Below are 15000 nucleotides of genomic sequence, written 5' to 3' on the forward strand. Positions count from 1 at the left end.
AAGTAAATTTGTTCATCGCAATCTTTTTCATTCTGATTTTTTAAAGCTTCCTTTTACTCCATGTCACTTCAAGCCCCATAATCCTCTTGTGTCTTATTGAGGTCTCCTCTCCCTCAATGTGTTTATGAAGTGCCCTTCACCCCCCCCCCCCATCCCCTCCGTGTCTTTAAATGCTTTCAACTTGACTTTCAACTTTGCCTTCCAGAATTTCATTGACCCTTTCCTGCCCAATGAACCTTCAACTCTATCCATTGGACCGACAAACATGCGAACTGCTTTTAGCTAGCTGTAAGTATCTATTGGTTAGGCTAATCCAGAAGACCACCTTTCCTCCAGGTGGCCATTTCACGAAGGTTCATATTCCAAGGTTATTCTGGTGGAAAATGAATCTTCCGTGGAAGAGATCGATAGACTACCGGATCCTTTGGTCAGGTGTTAGTTGGGGTACTTTGTGGTAATTTTAGTATTTTCCCAATTTTTTTTTTTTTTAATTACCACCTGTTCATTTCCCAGTTGGTAAATGTGTTATGTAACAAGGAAGAGCATGATATTCATTCTTGTTTTGCAATGGAAGACCTAATCCCTCAAAATACCCTTACTACATCTCGTACCCGGGAAAGTTCGTAGTGCCTCATGGTTTCCTCCAAGCCGACTCCCGTTTTTCAAAAAGTATTATTAATACCTCAACATCTTCTTTTTCCAGAATTTCATTAACGCTATCATGTCCCATGAACCTGCAACTCTATCCTCTAGACACACAGACTTGCGAGCTCCTGTTGGCGAGTTGTAAGTACTATCAATCGGCCTTCACGAAACCCAAAACTTGAAACAAATATGTCGTGCCCGAATATGGCTGCCGCTGCTGTCTATTCTCCACCTGGCGGTGCGTTTTGGAAGTTTCTGACCCACCTAACGCAAAACTACCCTTCATGTTGCATCGAAAAGCTAAAGAGGAGTTTGAATGCAAGTGCAACAGTAGTCTATAACCATCTTTTAGGATTTCTGCATAGGTTTGCAGATGTAGTTTATAGTTTAGCGGAGCCGAACTTGCGCAACCGTGGGTCTGCATGAGGGAAAAAAGGGCAGATGTTGGAAAGCAGACTTATTTATTTACATAAACTTTTGCATTCATTCGAATAGCTGTGCCGTTTCGACGCAACATTTTGGCATGTTTTCCGTTTGGCCTTGGAAACTGACGAAACGTAACCATGCTAAAATGAATGTTGGCACCCCCTGCTGTTGTCACGATATCACCACTTTTATGTTCTGCACCGTTTGTTTCCCATAGTTTCCCTTTGGCCTCCATACCAGAACAAACATACACATTCTCAGAACAGCATAATGCCTGAGTCCAATAAATGATAAAGAAAAGAAAAAGAATTACACTAGATCACATTTTTATTTCACATTCCTTATCCACCCCGTCCTGCGCCCTCTCTACTTGCTAACTTATGCCAAACGCCTCCATGAAATAGATGGATTATTTGCGATTGAGGTATTTTTGAGGTCGGGTAACTTACGTAATATTTGATTTTGCAAACAATGCGAACTAGATCACTTACGTTTGAAGTCATTTGAGATTGTTAGGAGATTTGGTAATGTGTTTTCTGATATAGGTTATTTTTACAACTGACTAATCAAGAAATTACTCTAAACAAGAATCTATTTCTTTTTCTTATCGATGGAGTTTTGTTATCATATTCGTTTCATTAATAACCAACAAATATTATTAGTCGCGGTATCGTTTCCTAAAATTTCCAATAAATTTCTAAAAACAGGAAAGAACCTCAGTCAATTACACTTTGAGAATTAGCGTTGAATTTTCCTTGCTTTTTATTGTGATTCATATGGAGCATCCATAATCAATTTTTTAATCTTCTTCAAAGGAAAGTGAAACTAGAAACTACGTTATTAAAGAAGCAAGAAATATTTTCAGCTATTACTCTTTTTATGAGAAAATTTTTAATACTTTAATTAATATTATTAGATATGATTCTTCATCCATGCTTTTCTCTTTCTTTTCCCGCCTAACTTATTCTTCTAAGCACCATTCTAAGAACACGCGTTGTTAACATATAAACCCCATGGCTGGCATTTTCTTTCATTGCATTTTCGGTGCCACATTCATTAGCCACTCGTTTCAGGTACAGCCAAGAGATTACAGCCCTCCTGTATCTCGTACTTCAGAATCTGATATTCTTCTTTAAAATGTATTAATTAGCTCATAAGACGAGTCCATCAGTGCAAACACAAGACACTGATGCTAACGTTTCTTTCAGCCTGGAGGTCCTGTGCTGTAGGGGTTCCTAACCTTTTTGCTCTTCTATACACCTTGAGCATTTTTATAGGTTCTTGTATACCTCTAAAATATAGAATGAAAAAGAAAAACAATGAAATTGATATTGTGATATCATTTTATTATTCAATCTCATTGCAGATTACCTCATGCGATGCGCAGTATGTTATTCTCTCAGATCCAATGTACACCTGAAGGATAAAAATGTATCACTTAGGTTACATGTACTCCAGGTTGGGAACCCCTACTCTACTGGGTTTTTCGTGTCTTAAACTTTTACCTTCATTACAGGGATCTCCTTTCTTATGCCCTCCTTGTCTCGAATTGGTAATATGAAGTGCCATTTATACTCGCCCTTGAACAAGGACAATGTTGTTATTCGTCATTTTTTCTTAATCTGACTTGTATGGTTTGGACTTTTGGCTGTAACAGTAGAGGTTTATTGATCTTCGAAAAGTAACATGATATTGGAAGTCATTTAGTAAGTGCAGTGCCAACTGCATAGGTGTGTCTAAAATTTACCTCGCAAGTATTCATTCTATCTGATGAATATGAACTGCATAATTTTACCACGTTTATGGTTATTGGGTCTTTCTTTTCAGTATTCCATTCTGTGAGATAACGTTTGAAACTCATTTGTGAAATTATGTTAATACTTTTCACCATTAACTTCTTGACTTTTCCCTTAAAGATTAAATTTTAAGAGACCAAAATAAATCAGTCAATTTGAATGTGTCAACTGTTGACATATCGCTTGAGACTTCTGGAATCATTAGATACAAGGAATTGTAAAATATAGCATTCAATAACATAAAAAATTCAGGTGACAAATTACTTTTGACTCTTGACCTTTTGGGTTTCATATTTATATCCTCCTTGCTGCTGAGTGAATGCTGAAAGTTTTCCGTATTTGATTTTTAGTTGGAGGTTGCTTTCCCCATGCTCCTACAGATGGCCCTTAGAGCGTATCATTGTCATCTGGATTTCAGTGGTAACCCAGCTGGATACTTACTGGGCTTATTTCCCTAAAACTTCACTGATCATGAACGAAAAGGGTTTAAAGACAAGTAGCAGTGGCGATGCCCTAGCAGGACAGTGCCCTAGAGACTGACCATATATCATTAGGATCAGCGCCCTGTCCACCGTAGCTAGGACCAGGGAGGGCCTGGCAATGGCTGCTGATGACTCCAGAGGTAGAACTATAGACCACCCTTCTCAGCTCGCAAGGAGTGTGAGGTAACAGACACTACAAAAAACTCGAGTTTTTATAATTACTCGATCTCCCTTCCAGCAGGGACGTTTCCAATAGGCCACCAATCGTGTTGTTGTCTTGCAATACCTGGTGATAATCATCTGAAGATCAGTGGTGTTCGGTCCTTGTCTATCATTAAATTCGACATAGGCATGAAAAAGCCTAATATTATTCTATTCCTTGTCCTACGAAGGCTTTGTCACTGCTTCTTGCGTCTGTCTTTCATGAGAGACCTTTGAACCTTTAGATGAAGCTACGCTAAAACAACAAGATGTTCTTTAAATGATTGGAGTTCTTCGTCTACACAAAGAGGAGTTATTTCACCCTCTTGACTGAATATATATGTGTGTGTATAGGTAGGTGTGTTTGCGTATATTAGAAAGACATACAGACCTGTTTTGGTCAGACGTTTTACGACATTCCCTAAAATCTTCTGGTTCCTAAACTACCATCTCAAACATTGTTTCATGTGACTGGTGATAAATTTCGTCACTTTTGTCTCGGCAAACTCCTAAATTTTAACCCATCATCTTGGCTCGTGGGACCTGCCCTTTTACTCTTATTTTAACATTCTTTTACTCGACTGGCAATTTGTCTTTTTATATTTTCTTTCGTCTCCCACGTCAACCACAAAATTTTTCACATTTTTATCTGAAAAAGACGACACTAATTGAGTGTCGTTTCCAGGTACCAAAATCTCTCTCTCTCTCTCTCTCTCTCTCTCTCTCTCTCTCTCTCTCTCTCTCTCTCTCTCTCTCTCTCTCTCTCGACAGACTGAACTATGTTTATTAAATGTTCGTCGTTTACTAATGACCCACTTATCTGAGATATCAGTAAAAAGAAATGTTACCTCATATCGCAAAATATTCGTCCAATATATATTCATTGATTTAATTAAACCCTTGTGTTTCCTACTGATCCCTATCCTCAGACTCGACTCACTTGCTTTTTCTGATTTATCGATGCAATTATGACCCTAATCTTCTATTTAAAACACACATACTCACTCATTTACACTCCTGTGTAGCTTCTTCTTGCGGTTCCCTAGGATATCCTCCGCACTGTAGATTAGCACAGAAGGATGTAATGAAGGCAAGCCGCTGTTTCTGCCCCTCCCTAATTCCCTTCCTTTTCCTCTACCGTTACCTCCTCCTCAGACGAAGGCAACCTCATCGACGCAACGGATGGGACTGCGTGCGTAAGGCGAAAGTCACATTGGATGTGTATAGGATAGCCAAGTTTGGTCTCCAAAGGAGTCTCCGAGAATGTGTATTTTCTAGTTGTTTCATGTCCTCCGACAATGTAACTAATGGTTGGTTAAAAGCTCACCTCTTTCAGATGGACACTTGAGGCTTCTGAAACAACATAGAGTTTCTTTTTGCACATATTCATTGCAATAGAGAGTTCAAATTCCGTATTTACACTTTCAAGGTTCATCACAGACAAGTATAAAAAAAAAAGTAGGTTTGCTTTCCTTTTAAGATCAACTCCAATGGGTTAGCTAACCATCAGTGCGAGATAACTTGAATCTCATGTGCTATCTAATGAATTATCATAGTTTTAGTAAACATTTTAGATATGCCTTGCCTAAATTTGCATGGCCTGCGATAAGTAACTTTTCAACAGCATAGATGAATTACAGTAAAGAGGAGTTGGTCGGCTTAAGACCTCCTTGACTGAATATGAATAAATATATATATATATATATATATATATATATATATATATATATATATATATATATATATATATATATATATATATATATATATGTATGTATGTATGTATGTATGTATATATATATATATATATATATATATATATATATATATATATATATATATATATATATATATATATATATATATACAGTATATATATATATATATATATATATATATATATATATATATATATATTCATTCTTCAGAATTCAACATGGTAGTATTATTTACATGTATAGCCCGTTGGAATTTTGTGTATTCATTCATTATAACTTAGGAATACATAGCTTATACTTACTTTCTGTGACAACATGAATGGTTATTCCGAGTTTTGTAAAGATAAAGCTTCACTTATTATTTATAGGTTTAATAGATTCCTTGGCCCTTTTTGCATTTTGGTCGTCTCATAATAATAAATTAAGAGTAATTTTTTTTTACACATTCATATTTGAATTACAAGACAAAGAAAATTTCAATTTCATAAATTCATATCCTAAATAGCATTCTATTATTTTTCATTGCTGTGATGAACATCTCCCTGACTCCGGACAAATCATCTCAGCTGAACTGCATTTATAATTCTTGCTTGTTAGTGTCCATTTGACTTTAACCAGACAGACATTTTCCTTTGATTTTTCACTATCAGTAATGGGTTTAGATTTTTCAGTTTCTCTTATGACTAACAGATAAACCTATTTGCAATGAACAGTGTAAAGCTATGCTAGATATATTTACTAAGAAAGCTAAACTGTTTGATTTTAGGATATTTCCACCTTGCGATCCAGCAAACTTACGCTAGTAGTCCTGTGAAATACTGCTCGCTAACAGAAACTGCTTTGCACGCTTGGGCCATCATAAAATCCCAAGAACCGTACTAGTTTTGTATGTACTTCTTTTCTTTTCTTTGCTTCTGTCAGCAGAACACATGCTGACGTCAGTATATACATCTGATGTAACTTTTGCCTACCGAGTTGTGGTCATGAGACAAACTAAAATGACCCACGATCAAAGCAAAGTGGCACTCGAGAGCGTCAGTAGTTTGGAGCTTAGCAGTTGAAATACTTTTCTTCTTCTTTATCCTAAGAGATTGATTTGAACAACTCAGTGCCACTTTGTTTCCGAGATCTAAAAGTGTCCTGCATTTCTCGACACTTTGTTTCACAGCTCAAGGCATAACGGTAGATATTTATCGAATGTTTTCAGTTTTCATTTGTTCATGGGTTAGTTTGTGCTTTTATGTGAAGTGCAAGTCAAAAGAAAGACAATTAAACATTCAAATCGGATTACAAAATTCTGATTCCTTGGTCATATGGTGAACCATGTACTTCCTGTAATTGAGATAGGATCGTCTTGGATTGAATGTTTACTGTCATGTGTTGTCTCTTATTGGATGGAGTAGTCTGGTGTGTTGTCAGTTACTCTTTTGCACTTTCCGCTTAGTACTTCTTAATCAGTTTACTAGATTATCACTAAGGTATTGATAAGCTTCTTTGATGATGTGTGATTTGATGTATGATTTGAAAAATCGTAGGAAAAAATGTATTAGAATAATGTTATAGAAGGATGGTGAGGTTAGAACTATGTGCAAATTAAAAAGCTTGAACATATTGAAATATTGCTTTTAGAATTTATTTTATGCTGAATAAAGTTTTTTTATTTTATTTTTTTAATACCAAATGATCAGGTTCCTCATTGCATTCCAAAATCTATACATTTTATTTCCATTAGAACTCTTCATGTTAGAGATTTCCAGCACATTCTCAAAGCCCTTCTTATGTCTTCATCCCAACGGTTATCTTATCAACAATATTAATGACTGTAACGTTTTATAAATAATTTTCATATATATGTTATTTTATGTTATATCTATTGAGGTTTCCATAACTTTTCTCACAAAAAGTTTTTTTTTATTCGCATATCTATTACTAATTTCTATTTAACATCTCTTTATTTTTCACATCATTTTCTTAATCTGACCAACGAATCCGGTTCATTATGCCACACTTTCTCATTTTTATGACCCGACTTTTAATTTTAGTTCGGTTTTAAATCCACGATCCCTCAAGTATACCATTTTATTCATTATCTGAATTTTAAGAATATTTTTTTCACATTTTCATGATCTACCATCTGACGCCAATTCATATTTCGTACTTTATTTTCACATTCAAAGTTGATGATTCTTAGAATTTGCTTGTTTTAATTTTGACTTAATTTACTGTGTTTTGTCTCAAGTTATATCTCAATTTCGCGTCTGTTTTGGATTGACTTCAACTTTTCGATAATTGCTGTCTCAGTTTACACAATGTTTTGCTGACCTCAATAATTTTTGTCTCGGTTTGCATAATGTTTTCCTAGCCTAATTGATATTTGTCTAAGATTGCACAATGCTTTGCTGAGTTTTCCTGACCTCAATCATTTTTTGTCTTACAATGTTTTGCTGACCTCGATCATTTTTATCTCGGTTTGTAAAATGTTTTGCTGACATAATTTGTCTCAGTTTATACAATGTTTTGCTAACCCAATTGGTTTGTCTCAGTTTGCACAAAGTTTTGCTCACCTAATCAATTTGTCTTGAGTTTGCACAATGTTTTTCTGACCTAATCATTTTGTCCCAGTTTACACAATGTTATGTTGAGTTTCCCTGAACTCAATCATTTTTTGTCTCACACTCAATGTTTTGCTGACCTCAATAAATTTTGCCTCGCAGTGGTTTCTGACCTCAATCATTTTTATCTCAGTTGGCACAATGTTTTGCTGACTTCACAATCATCATCAGAATCTGCTTCATACAGCCATTCTTATTATTCAGTCACAATTTGCTTCACATGTAATCATCAATTCCATTTTCACCTACCATTCCATAATTAATATTAACTTCTTTTGTTTACTTTATTATTACTTCGTTCACCCTTTACTTTCTCCAGTTTTCTTTCTATTTCTAATTTTTTTTGTTAAGATTCGTAGTATCCGTTTGTTTAAAGGTTTAAAGGCCGCTCATGAATGACAGAGGCAAAGGACAGTGACATTGCCCAAGCAAGCGAGACAGTATCCCAGATTTATTAAATGATCAGCGCCCAAGCCCCCTCTCCATCCAAGGTACGACCATGGAGGCCCAGGCATTGGCTGCTGAGGACTCAGCAGATTGACATGCTCCCCAAACTCCCAAACCTTAGCTCACAAGGATGGTAAGGTAGCAGACACTAAAGGCACTAATGAGTCTGACCGGGACTCGAACCCCCGTTTGGCAAACACCAGGCAGATACGTTACCAATCAGGCCACAACAACCCATTAATATGTTAAGATTCTCGCCTTCATTTATAACTCGTCACATTAGAACAGGAAAATATATTTTAAAGCTGTGAAATCTATAGAAATGATAATCAAAGAAAATGAAAATTTTATGAAATTTCCTTTATCAAAAATAAAACCTGTGGAATCTTCTCAATAAACACGTAATTTGGTGTTGCAATGTCTAAGAAGAAGTAAGAACATCCTTTGTGGATAATAAATGCTGATGAATAATCCTATTTGTGATCTGTTAGATAGACTTTTGCTTTTCCCAGTTTTCATTTCTTTTTTCTTTCTAATTTACTTATTATGGTAGGAAGAGTAACATGTCATTCAATTATATGAGGAGGACATCGGGATCCAGATGATATTTCAAATATTCTGTACAGAAGTTGAATGAATCTCATCTTGGTGTTTTTACTGCACTTAATTTAATTTACATTAGTCTGTATACATTCATATCCCAGAATACTACTATCTTTAAGAAAACGTTTTCTATATTTTGACTTCCTCTTTGGTTTCTTGTTGTCGACCATCTCATTACAAATTAAAATCCGGATATTAGGTTTAATGAATAAGTAAGAGAGTCTAAGGATACGTCACCAAATTACACCATCTACTTCATTATGGTTTTGCTCAATAACACCGAGTCAATATCATGCATCTTCCAATACGTTCATACCGTTTAATGAATGATTGAGTATGAGAGTCAAAGGATACATTAGCAAATTACTCCAACTCTTTTTATTGATACTTTGCTTAGTAACCAGGAGTCAGTGTCTTGCATGTTCCATGCGTTAATCTCATATAATGAATGAATGAGTAAGAGAGTCGAAGATTACATCACTAAATTATTTCATCTATTTCCTTGGATACTTTGCTTAATAACACCGAGCCTGTCTCTTGCTTCTTCTTGTACATTAATCACGTTTAATGAATGTATTAGTAAAAGAGTCAAAGGATACATTACTAAATTACTCCAACTATTTTTATTGATGCGTTGCACAATAATGCTGGGTCAATCTCTTGCATCTCCAATAATTTAATTTCGTTTAAAGAATGAATGAGTAAAGGAGTCGAATAATACATCACCAAATTACTCCAAATATTTTCATTGATGCTTTGTTTAATAACACAGAGTCGAGTCAGTCTCTTGCTTATTCTTGTACATTAATCCCGTTTAATGAATGATTGAGTAAAAGAGTCGAAGGATACATTTCCAAATTACTCCAACTATTTTATTGATGTATTGCACAATAACGCTGAGTCACTCTCTTGTATCTTCCAATACGTTAATCCCGTTTAATGAATGATTGAGTAAAAGAGTCGAGGGATACATCACTAAATTACTCCAGTTATTTTCATTGATGATTTGCTTGATAACACCGAGTCAATCTCTTGCATCTTCAATAATTTAATCCCGTTTAATGAATGAATGAGTAAAGGAGTCGAAGGATACATCACCAAATTACTCCAACTATTTTTATTGATGCTTTGCTTAATAACACTGAGTCAGTCACATGCCTCTTCAGTACGTTAATCCCGTTCAATGAATGATTGAGTAAAAGAGTCGAATGATACTTTACCAAATTACTCCAACAATTTTCATTGATGCTTTGCTCAATAACACCGAGTTATTCTCTTGCTTCTTCTAGTACATTAATCCTGTTTAATGAATGAATGAGCAAAAGAGTAAAAGGATACACCAGCAAATTACTCCAGCTATTTTCACTGATGCTTTACTTAATAACACCAAGTCAATCTCTTGCATCTTCCAATATGTTAACTCCGTTTAATGAATTAATGATTAAGAGAGTCGAAGGAGACATCATCAAATTACTCCAACTATTTTCATTGATGCTTTGCTTAATAACACCGATGCAGTCTCTTTCATCTTCAATACGTTAATCCCGTTTAATGAATGATTAGGAGAATTGAAGGATGCATCATCAAATTACTCCAACTATTTCCATTGAGGCTTTGTTCAATAACACCGAGTCATTCGTTTACATTTTCCAATACGTTAATCTTGTTTAAAGACTGAATGAGTGAAAGAGTCGCAGGATACATTACCAAATTACTCCAAATATTTTCATTGATGCTTTGCTCAATAACACCGAGTCAGTCGCTTACATCTTCCAATGTGTTAATCCTGTGTAATGATTGAATGAGTAAGAGAGTAGAAGGATACATCACCAAATTTCTTCAACTATTTTCATTGATGCTTTGCTCAATAACTCCTAGTTAGTCTCTGGCATCCTCCAATATGTTAATCTTGTTTAATGAATGAATAAGTAAAAGAGTTTAAGGATTCGTCAATTCAGCCTATTTTCATTGATGCTTTGCTCAATAACTCCTTGTCAGTCTCTTGCATCTTTTAATACGGCATTCGGGTGTAATGAATGAATGAGTAAGAGTTTTGAATGATACATCAGCAAATTACTTCAAATATTGTTATTAAGGCTTTGCTCAATAACACTTTGTCAGTCTCTTGCATCTTCGAATACGTTAATCCCGTTTAATGAATAAGTAAGAGAGTCGAAAGATACTTTACCAAACTAATCCAACTATTTTCAAATATGCTTTACAGAGTCAGGCTGTTGCATCTTCCAATACCTTAATTCCGTTTAGTGAATGAGTAAGAGATTCGAAGGATATATCACCTAAGTACTCCAACTATTTTCTTTAATACTTTGCTCAATAACACTGAGTCAGACTGATGCATCTTCTAATATGTTAATTATGTTTAATGAATCAATGAGCAAGAGACTCGAAGGATACATCACCAAATTACCTCAACTATTTTCATTGATGCTCTGCTCAATAACAAGAGTCAATCTCTTACATCTAACAGTACGTTAACCCAGTTTAATGAATGAATAAGAGAGTTGAATTATACATCACCAAATTACTCCAAGTATTTTAGTTGATGCTTTGCTCAATATCACCAACTCAGTCTATTGCATTTTCAGTTTGTTAATCTCGTTTAATGAATGACTGAATAAGATAGTGGAAGAATACATCCCCAAGTTACTACAGTTATTTTCATTGATGCTTTGCTCAATAACACAGAGGCAGTCTCTTGCATCATCCAGTACGTCAACACTGTTTAATGAATGAATGAGTAAGAGTCGAAGAATACATCACCAAATTACTCCAACAATTTTCATCGATGCTTTGTTCAATAACTTGAAGTTTTTCTTTAACATCTTCCAATACGTTAATCTTGTTTAATGAATGAATAAGTAAGAGAGTCAAAGGATACATCATCAAATTACTCCAACTATTGTCATTGATGATTTGCTTAATATCACGAGTCAGTCTCTTGCATCTTCCAGTACGTCAACACCGTTTAATGAATGAATGTGTAAGAGGGTCGAGCGATACCTCACGAAATTACTCCAACTATTCTCATTAATGCTTTGCTAAATAACACCGAGTTTTTCTCTTGGATCTTCCAATACGTCGATCCCGTTTAATGAATAAATGTTTAAGAGAGTTGAAGGATACATCACCAAATTACTCCAACTATTTTCATTGAAGCTTTGCTCAATAACACAGAGTCGGTCTCTTGCATCTTCCAAGTGCATGATGGATCTTTTCTTATGCTCGATGTGTTTCAAATTTGGTTTGTCGCTGTCGCCTCTTCTGGAAGAGTCATATCTTTTCATTAATATGTTTAGAAGCTTTCTGGAGCCTGCGACGGAGAAATGACCCTTCTGCTTGTAATGCAATACGTGTCTCTTCCCGTTGGAAGTGAAACTTAACTCCAGTGATTGTTATCGCCATTGTTAATATCACCGTCATCATCATTATTGCTATTACTATGAATAATGTAATTGATATTAGTTTCGTATGTGATTATTACCATTACCATCATTGTGAGTTGTTGTTATTAGATATCTGTATATTGTTACTATTACTATGATTTTTATGATTATTATTGGTAAAATATTTTATTGCCATTATCCTTGTTGTCATTACTTTAGTTATTATTATTATAGATAATTATATAGTTTCAATTCATTGTCTCTGAAAATTGTTTTTAATTCCCAAATTCTTTCACATTTTTGCATCATCTTAGTGTTTTGAATATTCATCCTCGTTACTGTTTTCTTTTATTCTAAATTTATCTTGGTTTTATCCTGATAACAAACGATATATGATTCCCTTATTTTGTTGCTTTAGTTTTCAAGCAATCAAATTACTTGATACAACATCTTCTTAAGTACCTAATGTTTATGGTACATTAAAATTTCAATGTAAAAAAAAGAAAAAAAAAAAAAAAAAAAAAGGATTTTAACAGTTTTTAGAAACTTTGCATATATCCCCTTCCCCTTCATGAAAATAGATATAGTAGGGGTCATTAGTGTTTTTTAATGATAATGGTGACAACATTAACAAACCAAAGCCTTCTGTGAATGCCATTCTTTTCACCAGCAAAGTTTTCTCAAAAATCCACCAAAACGGTTGAAATTTTATAGCATTTAAAAGCTCTTGATACTGACGTGAGACTTATTTTTTATTTTCCTAAAATTTCAATAATGCTGAAAACCTGCGAAAAATTTAATATTATTAGAATAATTGATAGAATAATAGAGTATTTTTAACAGTTCCTTTGTTGGAATTTTATCGATTTTTATCTAAATTTCACTGCTTTTCATCTTTCATCATTTTACAGTTAGGCACAAGCAAGCTTTATTATCGAGTAAACGTTCATCATATCTCTCAAGGATTATCTTAGTATTTTATATGAATAGTTTCATCATTAAGTATATTCAGTCTAATCAAATTCATTGCAAAATGTTTCCATATTATGGCCTATAAAAAGAATTGCGAGGTATATTTCACGTAAAAAGAAAAGGAAGAACCATGATAATTATATATTGCAGTCTGTACTAAAACGCAATTTCTACCCAAAGTGGATCACATAAGTTATGGAATTACCTGAACTGTTATTGAAAGAAATATTTTTTTCTTTAAGTATGTACATAAAGTCGAATTATTTCTTCTTCCATCATCAGTTTGAATTTCCCAAAGTTTATAAATTGAATCGTTTCCATTTAGTTTAGTGTCGCCTTGTTTGCACAAGGTTCAATGTTGATGGTTTTTAATTTCTGTTTTACCAATTACCTCAGTATGTAGAAGTTCTTGAAAGTAGATGAGGTAACAATGGACTACCGTACAGCAGCTAAAAAGCTTTGAAATTTCCTCCTCCACAGATGGATGGACAACAGATGACCTCGTGTTCCTATGGCGTAAGGGAGACCCCGTTCAGGTGACTCAGAATCTTCACCTGCCGAGATTTACCCTTGAAAAGTTCTTCACAGATTATTGCAATAGCAAGACGAATACTGGTAAGGAAATGTCTATTACATGGTTGGGTTGGGAGATTAAACAAGCGTCGTAACAATGATGGTTGTCGACGTTAAAAAAAGTTAAAAATTCTATTACACTGGTGTCGAAACAATAATGGTTGTCGACGCTAAAATTAATTAAAACAGGCATAAGATATGCTTTGTAACATTGAGGGTTGTCGACGTTAAAATAAGTTAAAACTGTATTAAACAGGTGTCGAAACAGTGATGGTTGTCGACGTTAAAATGAATTAAAAAATGTATTATGCTTTGTAACACTGGTGTGTGTCGACGTTAAGATAAGTTGAAAGTTGTTTAAATAGACACTTAGATATATTATCCAACTAATGTTTTCATTTTTCATTTCAAGACACTGATTTTATGATTCATCCTTATTCATAAACCAAGTTTCATTTTTTGTTCTATCTTTCGAATTGCTAACTGACAAGAACCCATACTGACACACACACACACACACACACACACACACACACACACACACACACACACACAATTTCTTCTAATGCCAGTTGACTAAACCATCACTTCCTTTACAGGTGCATATTCTTGCTTGAAAGTACACACACACACACACACATACACAATTTCTTCTAATGCAAGTTGACTAAACCATCACTTCCTGTACAGGTGCATATTCTTGCTTAAAAGTACACACACACACACAATTTCTTCTAATGCCAGTTGACTAAACCCTCACTTCGTTTACAGGTGCATAATCTTGCTTAAAAGTACACACACACACACACACACACACACACACACACACACAATTTCTTCTAATGCCAGTTGACTAAACCATCATTTCCTTTACAGGTGCATATTCTTGTTTGAAGGTAGACTTGCTGTTCAAGCGGGAGTTCTCATACTACCTGCTGACTATCTACATCCCCTGTTGTATGTTAGTCATCGTGTCTTGGGTGTCCTTCTGGCTGGATCAAAACGCTGTTCCCGCCAGAGTGTCCTTGGGAGTGACTACCCTCCTGACGATGGCCACACAGACGTCAGGCATCAATCAATCTCTCCCGCCTGTTTCGTACACAAAGGTCAGAATTCTCTTG

At 34.9% G+C, this 15000-nt stretch overlaps 1 protein-coding gene across 5 annotated transcripts in view; it reads left to right on the forward strand.

Annotated features, from left to right (window-relative positions):
- The window catches only part of LOC137643921 (glutamate-gated chloride channel-like), a 124689-nt gene that overhangs the window by 95045 nt on the left and 14644 nt on the right, over positions 1–15000 (forward strand). For 4 of the 5 annotated variants that reach the window (XM_068376681.1, XM_068376685.1, XM_068376682.1 and 1 more), the window contains 3 exons: positions 206–288; positions 13787–13921; positions 14756–14985. In XM_068376681.1, coding sequence (XP_068232782.1) covers positions 206–288; positions 13787–13921; positions 14756–14985 — 448 coding nt within the window. Of the gene's footprint in view, positions 1–205; positions 289–703; positions 787–13786; positions 13922–14755; positions 14986–15000 lie in introns of all 5 variants that reach the window. The other variant, XM_068376683.1, reaches the window with a different exon arrangement.

The sequence above is a fragment of the Palaemon carinicauda genome, chromosome 7, assembly GCF_036898095.1.
Source record: "Palaemon carinicauda isolate YSFRI2023 chromosome 7, ASM3689809v2, whole genome shotgun sequence".
Lineage (NCBI taxonomy): Eukaryota > Metazoa > Arthropoda > Malacostraca > Decapoda > Palaemonidae > Palaemon > Palaemon carinicauda.